General features: G+C 41.3%; 1 protein-coding gene across 4 annotated transcripts in view; it reads right to left on the minus strand.

Moving 5' to 3' along the window:
• Positions 1-1,364: 1,364 nt before the first annotated feature.
• Positions 1,365-14,151, minus strand: part of cacnb1 (calcium channel, voltage-dependent, beta 1 subunit) — a 39,655-nt gene continuing 26,868 nt past the window's right edge. For 3 of the 4 annotated variants that reach the window (XM_050069590.1, XM_050069589.1, XM_050069592.1), the window contains 7 exons: positions 11,687-11,767; positions 11,545-11,603; positions 11,345-11,454; positions 7,646-7,797; positions 6,223-6,318; positions 5,927-6,112; positions 1,365-3,510 (listed from right to left, as the gene is read on the minus strand). In XM_050069590.1, the coding sequence (XP_049925547.1) occupies positions 2,971-3,510; positions 5,927-6,112; positions 6,223-6,318; positions 7,646-7,797; positions 11,345-11,454; positions 11,545-11,603; positions 11,687-11,767 (1,224 nt within the window). In that variant the 3' untranslated portion in view covers positions 1,365-2,970. Of the gene's footprint in view, positions 6,113-6,222; positions 6,319-7,645; positions 7,798-11,344; positions 11,455-11,544; positions 11,604-11,686; positions 11,768-14,151 lie in introns of all 4 variants that reach the window. The other variant, XM_050069593.1, reaches the window with a different exon arrangement.

Raw genomic sequence — 14,151 nt, forward strand, 5'->3', positions numbered from 1 at the left:
TAATGCTTTAAAAGATCTTTTAGGGTAATTTAAGACTGATTTTTACACAAATCATCTTATTTTTATTCAAGCATTGCAGCTAAATATAAAGGTAAGTAGTATACGTATATGTAGCCCCGTGCAGTGGTAGGTAGGTTTTATGTAGGAATATGGTTATTAGAGTGAGCTGGGTTAATCTACATACAACAGGTCAGCACAAGTATGACGTAAAGAGACAGTGTGAGGTTCAGTGGTAGGTTTAAAGATCTGTAACATCAGAATATGAACTTTCATGCAGAGGAGTTGACAAAAAAGTAATTTAAAGATGGATTAATTGATTAGATGAAGAGTTGTGGCAAATTTGAGATGATTTAATGACCTTTAAGGCCTAATTTTTTTAGGACACAGACACCCTGATACAGCGTATAACCTACCCTGACTAGCCAAAAACAGTAATATCCTTCTCTCATGTAAATGCACCTGTAGTAATAGTCCAATCATGTAATAGTTTTAAATTTAAATCACTCTAACATAGGTCATTCTGTTGAATTAGTACTTTACGTGAAGTGAATTTGAATGCAGGGCTTTAACTTGTCACACGCTAAAAGTAAACTGTGGTAATGATATTCTTATTTAAGATACAGTAAATTACATGCATACTTCTTCCACCACTAAGCTGTTAAAGCTTCTGTGGCATATTGCAGCACTCTCTGTACACCATGCAAAGTTCACGTTTAGGTTTCAAATGGAAACCACAATGTCGTTTGTGACATTTCCTCAACTGTAGATGATGAGATGATAGAAACACTGTGTACGATAAATAAAAAAACCACATCCTGGATACAGCTGCCTTTTAACTTCAGTCTTTTTCTCACTGTGTTTCCTCCATGACGGGAACGCCTAGCAGGTTTGATCAACTGTGCTGCAGTTAGAAAAGAGTGTTGAGAAGTTCACAGTTCCTGTCTACGCAAATGAGGTAACAATAAAGTGACGAAAGTCCCGGTACATTTTGTTTTCCTGTGCCAAGATCTGTTGAGCGGAAGCCAACAATTTGGCTGTTGTCTAGGTTTGGTAGGTTTACACCCATCAAAGCATGTTGACCGGACAGTTTCTACAGGCGGGGTGATATTAGGTTTTATATTAGACACAATATGATTATGTGATCATCTTTTGTTGTAGTAATGACGTTAATGAAATAATGAAGGTAAAGAGAGGCTTGCTCCTTTGTTTTACATGTTTTTTTTCCCTGAACTAAAATAACGTTTTATGTCCTGGGAGACATTAAAGGCAACACCTCTGATAAATACCAAAGAGTACACATACAGGTTCTGCATCTTTCAAATCTGTCTTCACATCTCATGAAGCGACACCATGACATTTTCTGATTAAATTTTTAATTAAAATACGAATTTATCCACAGATTAAAAATGAAAGGCAGAAAAAGCAAAATGTAGCTACAATCAGGCACCAATGATACATGTTATTTCATATTTTTAACAATTGCGATAACGCAACAATAACATTATTTACTGATCATTATGTAATATTTATTTATTCAACTGAAGACAGGCGGGGGCCAAAGCAGCCCACCGAAGACATTCATGGATTCTCCATTATAGATAACTGAGTACTGATCCTACCCCCCCCCCCCCACCCCCCACCCCACTTGATACTCCTCTCACTACCTCACAAGAACTGAAGATTTAAAATAAAATAAAAAAATTGCAAATGTCCACAGGAAAAAACAACACTAATTCAGTCAGAAATCAAGAGTAAGAAGAGAGTGGTATTTAATATCAGACAAGCTAGCTGTTTGGGTGGAAGTTGGGAGTGATTAACCGCACACACAAGTACTTTTTTTTTTTTATATAACCATTAGCCCTGAAAAACAGACGACGAAGCTGGTGCAAAGAAAAAAACGACATGTGCAGGAGAGACAGCATGGGCTACAGTGCAGAGTAGCCACGAAGACACACAAAGAGACACAGATATGGTATGAAAACGAGTGTTAACAAGAGTTAAGACATCCCACCGTGGCAGTGGTGGACATGGCTTGGCGAGACATTCCGGCACTTGTGATTGGAGTTTTCTTGAAATAAGGGTGTTTTAGGGTGCGAGTGACTAAGGCAGGACACTTCATTCACACAACTGCAGTGCTTCTTTGAATCTGCACCACGTTAGAAAAACCAGAGAACAAATGAATACTGTCGGCGCCCCGCAGCGCCCACGAGGGAAAACAGGAGGACTGGGTCAGACGTGTACAGTCGGGTACAGTGGCTGAACCAGGTCAGGGAAGAAGTAAACGTCTTTGGAGTGTACTCTTTGTTGTTATCAAGCTGACATGAACGTAGCAACATCGATAAATTGTTGTGTTAAAATATGGCAACTTCTCCACCAGCTTTTTTTTTTTAAGGTCTGGGTGATAAGAACGTGGAGGTGAGAGACTCTTAACTTCTGGATTACAGTCGAACCCTGAAATCCAAAAGCGCTGAGTGAGATTAAGGTAAAGAGAAACCCTGACACTGTACATGGGGACGGTGACATTAGACCCTGTTTAAGACTGCAGAGGACAGACATGACGGACTACAGCTCTACCGGCCTTCACACTAACCAACTGAAGGAGAGATTGAGTCGTACAGATCACAATCAGAGATTCACAATCGTAACAATTACTGTCCTCGTGCTGTCAGTATAGAAATCCATGATAATCATGCAGTATTAACAAAGGAAACAAAAGAACAGACCAATATTTTTTCTAAACGTAAATAAATTGAACTGCAAGAAGAAGTTGATGAAGATGGCATCTGGCAGTTGATGTTTTTCTTTACATTGTACTGGGATGTAAACAGATTAATTTGTTAGCCCGACTGGCGTGGCCCCAAACACACACTTCAGTTCCGTCTGAACCCAAAACCTGAACCCTCCCCGCCTCCCTCCCCCCATCTCTCAGTCTGTCCTGTAGCTTCCTTGCCTCTGTGGTGTGATGCGTGTTCAGCGGATGTAGACGTCCCTCCCCCAGTCGTCCTGGTTCTTGTTGCGGCTCATGTTGGCCCCGGTGTCCACAGGGTCCTGGCAGTAACGCTCCCTCAGCTTGGCACGTCCATGTGGCTGTGTCTGGCTCGGCATCGGAGGGTGGTTCAGGTTTTCCTGGTCCGGCTCGGCGCCTTCATCTTCCCAGGATGCCTGTCTGCCATGATGCTGCGCCAGGTGGAGGCGGCTGCCTCCACCACCTCGGTAGGGCTCGGGCTCTTCATAGGGGTCAGTCTCAATGTCCATGCAGGAGTCGCCGGCCTCGGTGTAGGCAGAGTCCCGGCTGCCCTGCGTCTCAGAATCGAAGGTGTCTTGCCGTGACAGACCCCGGCCGCTCCCTCCCCGTAGCTGGCCACGAGAGGAGCGCAGGTACGTTTGCTGCTGCTGCTGCTGCTGAGGTTTTCCTCCCAGGTCTGTCTGATAGTCGTGCAGGGTGCCGCTCCCGCCGCACTCTGTCAGAGGCCCTTCCCGCTTCTGCTCACCGTGCACCAGGTACGGCCCCTGCAGCCAGCCACAGCCATGCCACACAGCAACCATGCAGAGACACAAACAGCAGAGCAAAACCAAACTGTCAGTGGTTAGTCGGCGGGGTTAGCACGAGGCAGGGCATACAACACATACACACAACATCAGACTCATTGTTCCAGCTGAAGGACCTGTTGTTATAGAAGCATTAGTGCTCATGACAGACATCAGTCTATTATTATTACACGGCTTTGCTGAATACTTGATTCTGATCAATTAGGTGTTCTATGGACTGCTGCTCTGAATAACAGGCCGCTGCTATAGACACAATTCTATTCACGGTCACAGACTCTGGATGAAGCAATAAAATGCAATTTTTCCAGATTAAAATGTCTGAAAACGACCAGACTATTGTTATATATTTGAGTTGAATATAGTTGAGTTGCGCACTTACATTATCCCAAATGTTACCAATAATGTTCACCCACAGAAATTTGTACATTTACTCAAGGACACAGTCCATGTCATTTAGTTGCCATCGCCTGTCAGTGACGCACATATGTCAGGGCTGCAGTTGTCTGCCAGAAGCTGTCCTGGATTTACTTTTAATCTAGTTTAAAGCCACATTTTTATGATACACGTTTTAGATCTTGGCTGTTTTTAACTATATGTTTAAACTGGATGAAGGATTTTAGTGATCAGAGGAGTGGATCTTAAGTTATTAGAGAAACAAGCTGAACAAATGTTAGCTGCAGCTTGGCTCCAGGCCCTGCTGTGCTCAACAGCACTGGAGAAAGACAGATTTTCTACGTGTCTTTACAGGCTTAAATCACCAGGTGTTTTGTTTTGGAGAAGAAGAGTCCTCCCTGTAAAAACCTACTAAACAATGAACACCAAAGGAATTCTAACCAGGAGACTGCACTGATGGCATTGCTCTGTATTTTGTTACTGTGTTGATTGAGAGACGCCTAGCAGCAGAAAATCACACATTATACATTTTAAATCAATATTTTGTTTCACATTATTGTTTTCATTAGTAAGTAGCCATGTAATAAGTGGGATAATGTGTAGCGAGCAGGTCATTATTACTGAGACTGGGTGATTCAATGATGAATAAAGACCCTGCATCACCCTGTCAGGGTTAATTGCCCAAAAATGACCTGCTCGCTGTAAGTTATCCCTCACATAACACACACACATTCCACGTTTTCACAATGTGCACACACACCGACTTACACTCGAAAACACAAGCACATACAGTAATTAGTTACAAATCAGTTACTAGATCTGATTAGTTTTACTAATGGATGGTTTTTGAAATCATGATACCTCCCTGCAAACACACAAGCAGACTGAGTATCTCACATTACAACAGTGCCACCTTCTGGCTATTTGACCTCATGGCAGAGAATAGCAGAAATATTATTATAACTATCAAATGATTACGTAATCAATTCAACTCTGCAGCACATGATGTTCATACTGAAGCAATTATACTTAATAAGAAAGACCAACAGATCTGAAGGGCAACTGGGTCTTGTGTTCGTCTTGTTGTCTCTATCATGACAGCCTCAATAAAAATGGCAGCAGGAGATATAAAACATGTTTCCAGCCATTTGGTTCAAGACTGCTGCTTGGGTGCCATACTGTCAAAAATGTAAATATCTTTGACAGTATGCGACTCATCATAATCAATGTGCAGCCAGTAGTGACTAAGGAATAGAGACACAGCTGATTAGTACTTTGCTGTTAAAAAAAAGTCTATAAAAAGATTAAACTGGACAGATTGTTAGCAACAGCCTCCACCAAACTAAGCATTTCTGTTTGAAGAGGCGGACATGACTTGCTGTTTTCAGGGGCGGTACCATGGCAACACGGAGGAGGACAGAAAACTGGATTCAGCCTCCCAGAGAAGAAAAAGTGCTGGAGAAAGGAGGCCACGGAGCTAAAGAGGGCAGGGTGAGGGGGGGAGCAGCAGATATCATTTTACTCGTGATTACAGCGAAATGGAGGGGGCCCCACAGCAGAGGTGTCTCATGGGTTACTCCTTAAGTCCAGTGTGGTTTGAGTTGAGCTGCTCTCACAGTTTCATCAGTGCAGGGACGTGAACGCTGACCTGCTAACATACGGACTACGTAATCTGTCTTGTGGGTGTTCTGACAGCTAACAGTTCATGTGTGTGTGAATTAGGCTCATCTTTGTGTCAGGTGTGTGAATGTGTTTCTGTGTTGTGTTTCTATATACAGCATGAACACGGTTTTAATGCGCTTTTCCTTCAGGGTAAAGAGAGCAGGCTGCTGGGTCGAGGTTGAGTTGCCAGAGTCGCCCCCCCCCCCACTCTCTCTGCTCGACTTCAGAGAGCATGTTCTTCCTCTTTCCCCTCGCTGGCTACAGCACCGTCCATGTCAGGCCACAGATCCATATTTCTGCGCAGGGAGGTGAGCACCTGTACCTGCAGGTTGGAGACGGGCTCAGGGGAGGCGGCCAGGGCTGCCGTGGCCATGGTACGGTTCAGCAGAGGGTTCGGAGGGTTGCTGCTCGGGGGATGTGTCGCCTTCCAGTACGCCTCCAGGTAGTCGGCCAGGTGCTCGCAGGCGTCCTCCAGCTGGTTCTCGTCCAGGATGATGTCAAACAATTCCTGCATGTGAATAAAATGACAATTACAGAGCCAAGTAAAACCAACAAGTTTTTTTTCTTGTTTTAACACTTCTAAAAACTGTTAGTTCTGTTACTGTTAGCAAAACTCACAGGTGGACACTGGGCCAACTTGTCTGCTGCCACCATCTGCACATTTAGGTGTTTAGCCTGGGACTTCCCCCTAGACTTGATGAGCCTCTGGAGGACCTGCAGGGAGACAACAGCACTGAAACTACAATTCACTCAAACTCACATCGCAGATATGCATAAAAACGCAGTTTGAATCCAGGGTGGGAATGGCGGACTCTGCAACTAACAATCACTACGTTTACATGCACAAAATATTCCTGTTTTTGCCCTTATTGTGAAAAAGACAATATTCCTACTAAGCTGTTTACACGTCTAATGAAAATGAATATCCCACTAATAGTCCCGTTTGCATGCAGCTGTGCATACTCTGATTTAAAAGTCCTAACATGCAATTTATCATGTCAAAATATGGAACAGTGGAACAGCTGGAGCTGCTTGTCATTTTGCATCAAAACAGGATTTCCTCAAAGTTTGCTACTGGTGACAGACTTGTTGGACGGTGCAAACACAGCCTCCCTCTTTCATTCTTTCAACCACCTCCTTGAAAAGGTTGGTGTTGTAAAATTTGTGCATATCCAAAAACCCATTGATTGAGTCTTTTTTTTTTTTTAAATAATACTTAAAAGCAGGTGTGTTTTTTTTTCAACCAGAAATGTGGGCTTTTGTTTTAGGGCATGTATCTGCAGCCTGGCAAAATGTTGGCGAGTTAGTTTGTGTACAACGTCTTCATGATAACGCACAGAGCTGACTGTGCAAGAGGCCATGTGTCGTAAAATGCAGTAAAAAGCCCAACTGAGATGCATATTCTGAATTTGCTGAATGTCCAAAGAATGCTATTAAAACCCAAATAATACCAGCAACATGTCTTAATCAGAAAATGCTACACGCGGAAAAGGGCCGAATTCAGAAAATCCAAATGGAATATGCTGTTTGCACGACCAGTTCAGAGAAATAGAGGAATATTAGCGTGCATGTAAACATACTCAGTGAAAACAAGAAGAACATTACAGAATATAAGTACACTGAAAGGCTATCTCTAACAAAATACCAACCATAAATAGAATCAAAATGAAATTCTTAAAGGGAAAGTTTGATATGTTTTAACCTGGACATTTTTTTCCTTGTTTTTGTGTCACACAAACTGACAAACGAAAGGTACGATAAAACGTTTCACTTCTCTGTTGGGTCTTTTTCCTTAATGCGGTCAAACACTTATAATAACAATCTAAGCCTGGCAGACGTAAACTGACGGTGCACAACTGCCTGTAGCGATTACATTGCAGCCTGTATTGCTGCTGCGGCTCTCTCAATACAGGACCAATTTCAGAAACAGTTGTCTCCATTACTCACTTGGACACAAAAACATGGGAAAAAAGGGTCCAGGTTGAAAAATAATACATTTTCCCCTCAGGGAGTATAACTCTCAGGTCATCTGCTGCCGTACCTTGGGTGAAGCTATTTTGATATAGACAATGATGGGAGCCAGGGAGGTCTTAGCCAGCTGAGAGGGGTGGTTGATGGTGTCTGCATCCAGAGCGACCAGCTGGAGGGTGCGGGCCAGCTCAAAGATACGCTCAATCTCACTCTGCACCTCCGCTGAAGGCCCAGGACACAGATAAGACACGTAAATACAGCGAGACAGCAAAAACTATTGTGTAAGCTACTGTTCTCTTGGAGGAGATGCAGCGCTGTTTATCAGCCATAAGTACACGTTTGTACTTAATCATGCATGTTGAGGTTTTAGGGAAAAAAAACAGTTCAAAGCGTATGAATTAGATTGGATCACAGTTAAGGTTCCATTTATGCACAGCTAAATGGAGCCGTGCAGCATCCTCATTCTGTTGCCGCCTCCGAACATTCACAATTTCCTTACGTGAATCAGATCTTTTTTAAAGTCAAAGGAAGGAGGCACTTAAGAATGAGATGCCTGTGGCACTTGTAATCACTAATAATAAGGACACAATTTCTCACCATGTAAAAAAACAGAAAAAAAAACACCCTCATCAAACAAATTAAGCGGAACATTAGTTGTTGTTAGCTCTAATGGGCACAGCAGTAATTATTCTATCAGGTGAACTACTCACGTCTGGACTGCTTGGGTGTTTTGTTTTCATTGTTCCTCAACAACAGCCTATAAGAGCTTGTTATTAAGCATTTTGAGCACACAGCTCCCCCTGTTTTTTGTTTTTTATCAGCTTGTTGACGTGTAAGGAGAGAGATTAAAACCGGAAACCAGAATGTTCCTCGCCTGTCTGGTCAAACCTCAGTGCCTCTGAGGTGTGCGCGATGCCAACCCAGCGGCAGAGAGAGATAACAGGGGCAAGGCAATCTGCAGAGAGACGGGGCCTGCGCACATTTCAGCAGCCTCCAGAGGGCTGGGGGATCGAGAATTAAAGCTGGAGGCAAATAAACACGACCTCCGCAGAGTGATAAGGAACGTGAACTCCAGCTCACATAAAGAAATAGCAGACAAGGTTTCCATTAACCTCAACAAAGACTTGGACTTTTGCAAATTTGGATTTGACTGCTGAGAGAAACTTGCTCCCCCGCCATGATTTGGCAGAGTGCATGAGGCGAGATCCAGCTTCAATACAGGCTATCCTTGGGTATGACTGCACACATACTGTATATGGATAGAATTATACGTAGGTCACCAAAAAGGGTGAGAGCAATATGGAAAGTATCGTCTTCCAATTTTGCTCACTCCCGCTCACAGTTTAGAGCAGACACCAGCCACCCTGCCGCCCTGCCGCCCTCCCACAGATCTCTTCCCGCTTTGGCTTTGCGATTCTTTTCTTTTTTGTTTGAGACTACAGGCTGTCACACAGAAGTATGAGGAACAGAGAAACTGACAGGCAAGCAGACAGGCAGACAAACGATGTAAGAGCAGATGATGAATATAGTTAGAAGGAAAGGGGAGGGCGGAGAATTGAGAGAGGCTTCATTGTTTTGTTGCGAGGAGAGCATACGTACCCAGTACGTCTGAATCAAAATAGAGTGGAAGAAGAAGAAGATGGGAGGCGGGAGAGAAGGGAGGATGGGTGGGTGAAGGGCAGAGAAGACAGGATGAAGAAAGAGAGAGGAGGCCAGATCAGACTCAGACAGTCAGAGCAGGTATATAAGGGAAAGAACATGATGTACAACGGTACCTGCATGGTCTGTCTTTAATTGTCCTTAATGTGAGACTACAGTATGTATACTTGTAAAAGAAAATACAGATATTATAATCTGCAATCCTGTATCTAAAAATCCTGGCAGCCCTAACACTTAACCATATGTTATTGCAAGGATTTTAACTGAGACAGTCCAAATTGTATTCATTATTTATAATATTTATGAGCTTTTTTTCATTATGTCACTCCTGCAGCATCATGAAAAATTTTTTTTTTAGATGTTTTTCTATGCGTTTGGAATTTCAAACTGCAAACCAAACTACCTCTAACAGCACAGAAACCTCCCACGTCCCATACGTAAATTAAAACAGTGCTGAATAAACACCGGTTCAATCAGGTAGTTTTTAGCAACCCACTGAAAAAAAAATCAGTATCAGTCTGTGTACGTGTTCTCCATATTTAGTTTTCACCACTTTACCTTGCTCTCAGACAGTTTCCGATGGGGAAAGCCATTAACGTAAAGCCACCAGTCTCCATTGACAAAAACAGTAATTCAGGGTTCCCAAACATTTTCATGGGCAGAATATCCAAACTTTTCCACGACTTTTCAAGAACCCATGATAAAGAATTTTTCTTGCCCCACTTGCCTGGCAATTTTAAGACTATCAGATTCAGACATAATTTCAGCTAGCTGGCGTACATGAGGACAGAGACGAAATGTACATGATGGTAAACGAAACTGATGTCGCACATCAACACATATTAAATTAGGGGTCGACAGATAATCGGCCTGGCCAATTATCGGGGCCGATATTATGAATTTTTAGGGTTATCGGTGTCAGTGATTTTTTTCCGCCGATATGCCAATATAAAGTTTTGTTTTCCTTAGCTGTGCTGTTTTGCCCCTGGCGTGCTTCTCACTGCCTGCACGTACCACTCTAGGCGCTTAAAAGCAAACTCAAGACCTACCTTTTTAGCCTGGCTTTTAATTGAGCTCTCTTTTATTTTATTTTATTTTATTACCATTCATTTGTTTACTTGTCAAAGTTTTTTTCAGTGCTGCTGACAGCTCCCTGTATTGTTTCATTGGAAAAGTTCTCAGAATAAATATATGCTTGCATTTGAATGTAGTGCTTTGTCAGTGTTTATTTTTTTTAAATTCTGTGTCAACTATGATTTTTACAGCAGACATATATCAGTTGTAAATATCGGCTATCGGTATCTCGGTTTCAAAATAATCGGTATCGGCATCAGTTCTGAAAAAAAAACACATTGGTCGATCCCTATATCAAATTTATTTGGGATTATCCACGGAAGACTATTTTAACAACTTTATTATACACAACAAAATCCAGTGATTGTGAAATACCATGACTTATCCAGGTTTTTCATGACCGTGAGAACCCTGGTAATTTTACTTTGCAGAGCACAGGAATTGCTGGTCTACTGCTGCCTCGATACGTTAGTGTGTATGGTAAAGCAGTGAAAATATTACAAATACAGCATACACTTAAACTGATATTGATTTTTTAGGGGTGACTTTTTATTTAGGTGGCTAAAATACGTTTTGCTATGACCCCTGTCCACAGCGGTGCATTACTTAACTTCAGTGTCAGTAGATTTGGTTTATCCAAGATGCTACCAAGTTTGACGTCACAGTTGAATAGATCTATCTATCTATCTATCTATCTATCTATCTATCTATCTATCCATCCATCCATCCATCCATCCATCTATCCATCTATCCATCTATCTAGCCATCCATCCATCCATCCATCTATCTATCTGAGAAAAAACAAAGCAATAAAGATATGAAACACAGATAGTGAATTGTATTTAAATGGATGTTTGGCAACATGATGTGATGAACAGAAATGTTTTCCATTTGACTGCATTATTGTTTTATACGTTACTTCATCATCTGTGAAATAACAAAATAAGAATCTACTTATTGTCTTAACTGCAGAGTTGATAGCAGTTGTTTCTGGTTGTAGTTTATGCAGATCTGAAGAGGCTTTATGGTGTCTTACCCAGGCTGGAGCGGGTACTGGAGCGCTCAATGATGGTGTGTTTGCTGGGGTTGTTGAGGACTGAACGTTTGGCAAGGGAGATGTCCGCTGTCACCCGTGTGATGGATATCCTGAAACAGATATCCAGTACACCAGTCGTCACCGGGTTACAGACCAGTTACAGCAGAGCCTACAGTACATGATCATGATCTCATTCTTACCTGCCCTCAAACTTGTGTTTCAAAAAGTCGAAGAGAGCTTTCTGCATCATGTCTGTCACCTAAAGGCGAAACATCAGGTGTGAGACATAAACTGTTAAAGTGAAGTTTTGAAACAAGCCAAGTTACTAGTTTTCCTCCTTACCTCGTATCCTTTGAGTGACGGCCCGACTAGGATGATGGGTCTCATGGAGGGAACCACATCATAGGGGGGGACATGCTCCATCTGAGCCAGGGGAAAACAGCACCAAGGTTGGGGTGAGTGAGGTTGTCATGTTGCATGTGAACGTACACTCAAAACACATAGCTCCCACAGACATAAATCAACATTAACTCAACACAAAAGCCCTGTCTTCTCCTCTGAGAGCGGTCACACTGATGGATGGCGAGTTTCAGACGCCAGAGTCCATTCGGTTTATTGACTGCCTATGAATGTTCGGAGGCAGCGATCAATTTCTCACTGAAAGCACTCGCTTCTATTTCTTCGTCTGCAGTCTCACATAATTAAAGTGTCCATAATTAAACCAGACGCTCGGGTGTCAGGAGAGCTCTCGTGACTGAGCTGCTGCTCTAACACAGGCGTCATTCTTCACACTTTTCTCTTTTTGTTGTGCATCAGCACTTGTCGAGTTATTACTGCCAATAGTTGCTGAATTGTGATTTTTGTTGTAAAAATGCACTTTTTTTTTCTTATATCTGTGCGTCAACTTTTGTTACTCTAAAAAAAAAGCCTTAACCCCAAATATATCCATTTAGGACATCTTGTTTTCTGTGTTATGAGTGTTTGCCCTCCACTTTTAAATATTTTAAATCAGATTTTCACCTTTTTGTTTCCATTATTTTCTTTATATTTCAAGCTTTTTTCAATAATCAAATAAACATATATTTTGGAATTTTTACATTAGTAAAAACTGAATAAAGAGAGTGTAGATACTGCAGTCTGCGACATTCCTGAAGCCATTTACACACAAGAAAAGGAGAAACCTATAACGATGGCAGAGCCTTATATAGAACACCCACACACAAACACGATCTATATTGCGGCGCATGAACTTGAGGCTTATTTGTACATTATGAATCACGAAAGGAATGATTCATCTATAAGGACTCCATAAGCATCCATCTTCTTTAGAAACAGTCGGCTTTTCAATGAGAATGGGGTGAAAACAGTCACACATCCTATATACTTTCTGAACACTGGAATTTGATGGTTTTTTTTTTTTTTTTTTTTATTTGATGGTTTTTTTTTTTTTTTTTTTTAGATCTGTATTCCAAGCATGCCCCCTCCTCCGTGTGCGCCATACAGCTCTTCAGGCAGGAGATAGTGCTGGAGAGCCTCGCTCCACTACATTACATTACATAAAGCAGAACAACGGAAGCTCATTTCACCTCATTTGTATTCACAGAAGCTAAAAATACATATTTTAAAAGTTTCCTAATGGCTCTTGTCTCTAAAGGGGCTGAGCTGGAGCACTGAACATAACAATAGTGCTCATTGGTTTTGAATAACATGAGCACAGTGCACAGTTTTGTGCAGTGAGTAACAAAGTGGATGGCGTACATAATACAGATCTGGATGATGGTTCAATACTATGATTTACTGTCCCTCTTTACAATCTTCTAAAATACTAATGTTTTGGTATTATGGCTCACAGTTACCATGTTTACAACAAATGGAAGTTGTATTTCCTTAAAAAAGACACTTGAAAATGTACCTTTTCTTTTACATTATAGAATCTTCTTCCAGGTAAACATGAAAAACAACATTTGACTCAATGAAATGAACATGAAATGAACTTTTGACATGTGATTTTGAATCAATATTGTTGATAAATATTGTCAAAAATATAGATTTATTTATATATATATATGATTTTTTAATATTTTAAATCATTTAAAACGGTTTTGGTACTCATAATACTCGCAGTATCTTATTACCTCCGCCAAGGAGGTTATGTTTTCGCCGGCGTTGGTCTGTTTGTTTGTCTGTTTGTTTGTCTGCAAACTAACTTAAAAAGTTATGGATGGATTTTGATGAAATTTTCAGGAAAGGTGGATAATGGGACAAGGAACAGATGATAAAATTTTGGTGGTGATCGGTTGAAGCAAAGTGGAAAAAAATAATAAATAAAGTCTATCATCTGACAGCCTCAGCAGCAATTCCAATTTCTAATGAGACGGTGAAAATCTGGTGGCCGGAAAGCACGTCTTGTTGTACTTGCTAAATATTGTTGTAATTCTAATGTTCTGTGTTGGAAAAAAGAGAAAGTGAAAAATACAAAAAACATATTATATTCTTTGTTAGTACAAAATAAAAACAGTATAAATACACAACAGTGTCTCCATGGTGAAGGCATATATAACCTAATAATGATAGTGATGCAAATAACCTAATTGTGATGCAGGCTGCAAAATCTGATGCAGAGGGGGAGGGAATATCACCTTCTTGGCGAAGGTCTGCACTCTCTGAGTGCTTTTCTATTTGTTAATGTTTATAACGGTCACTCTGCTGTTCTCTGCGTCTAACCAATCAAAGAAAAGTCACTGTTGTCATGTTATAACCTTTTTCTATTCATCATTTAATGACATTTTTAATTAATTTTATGCCCT

This window comes from Epinephelus moara, chromosome 18 (assembly GCF_006386435.1).
Source record: "Epinephelus moara isolate mb chromosome 18, YSFRI_EMoa_1.0, whole genome shotgun sequence".
NCBI lineage: Eukaryota > Metazoa > Chordata > Actinopteri > Perciformes > Serranidae > Epinephelus > Epinephelus moara.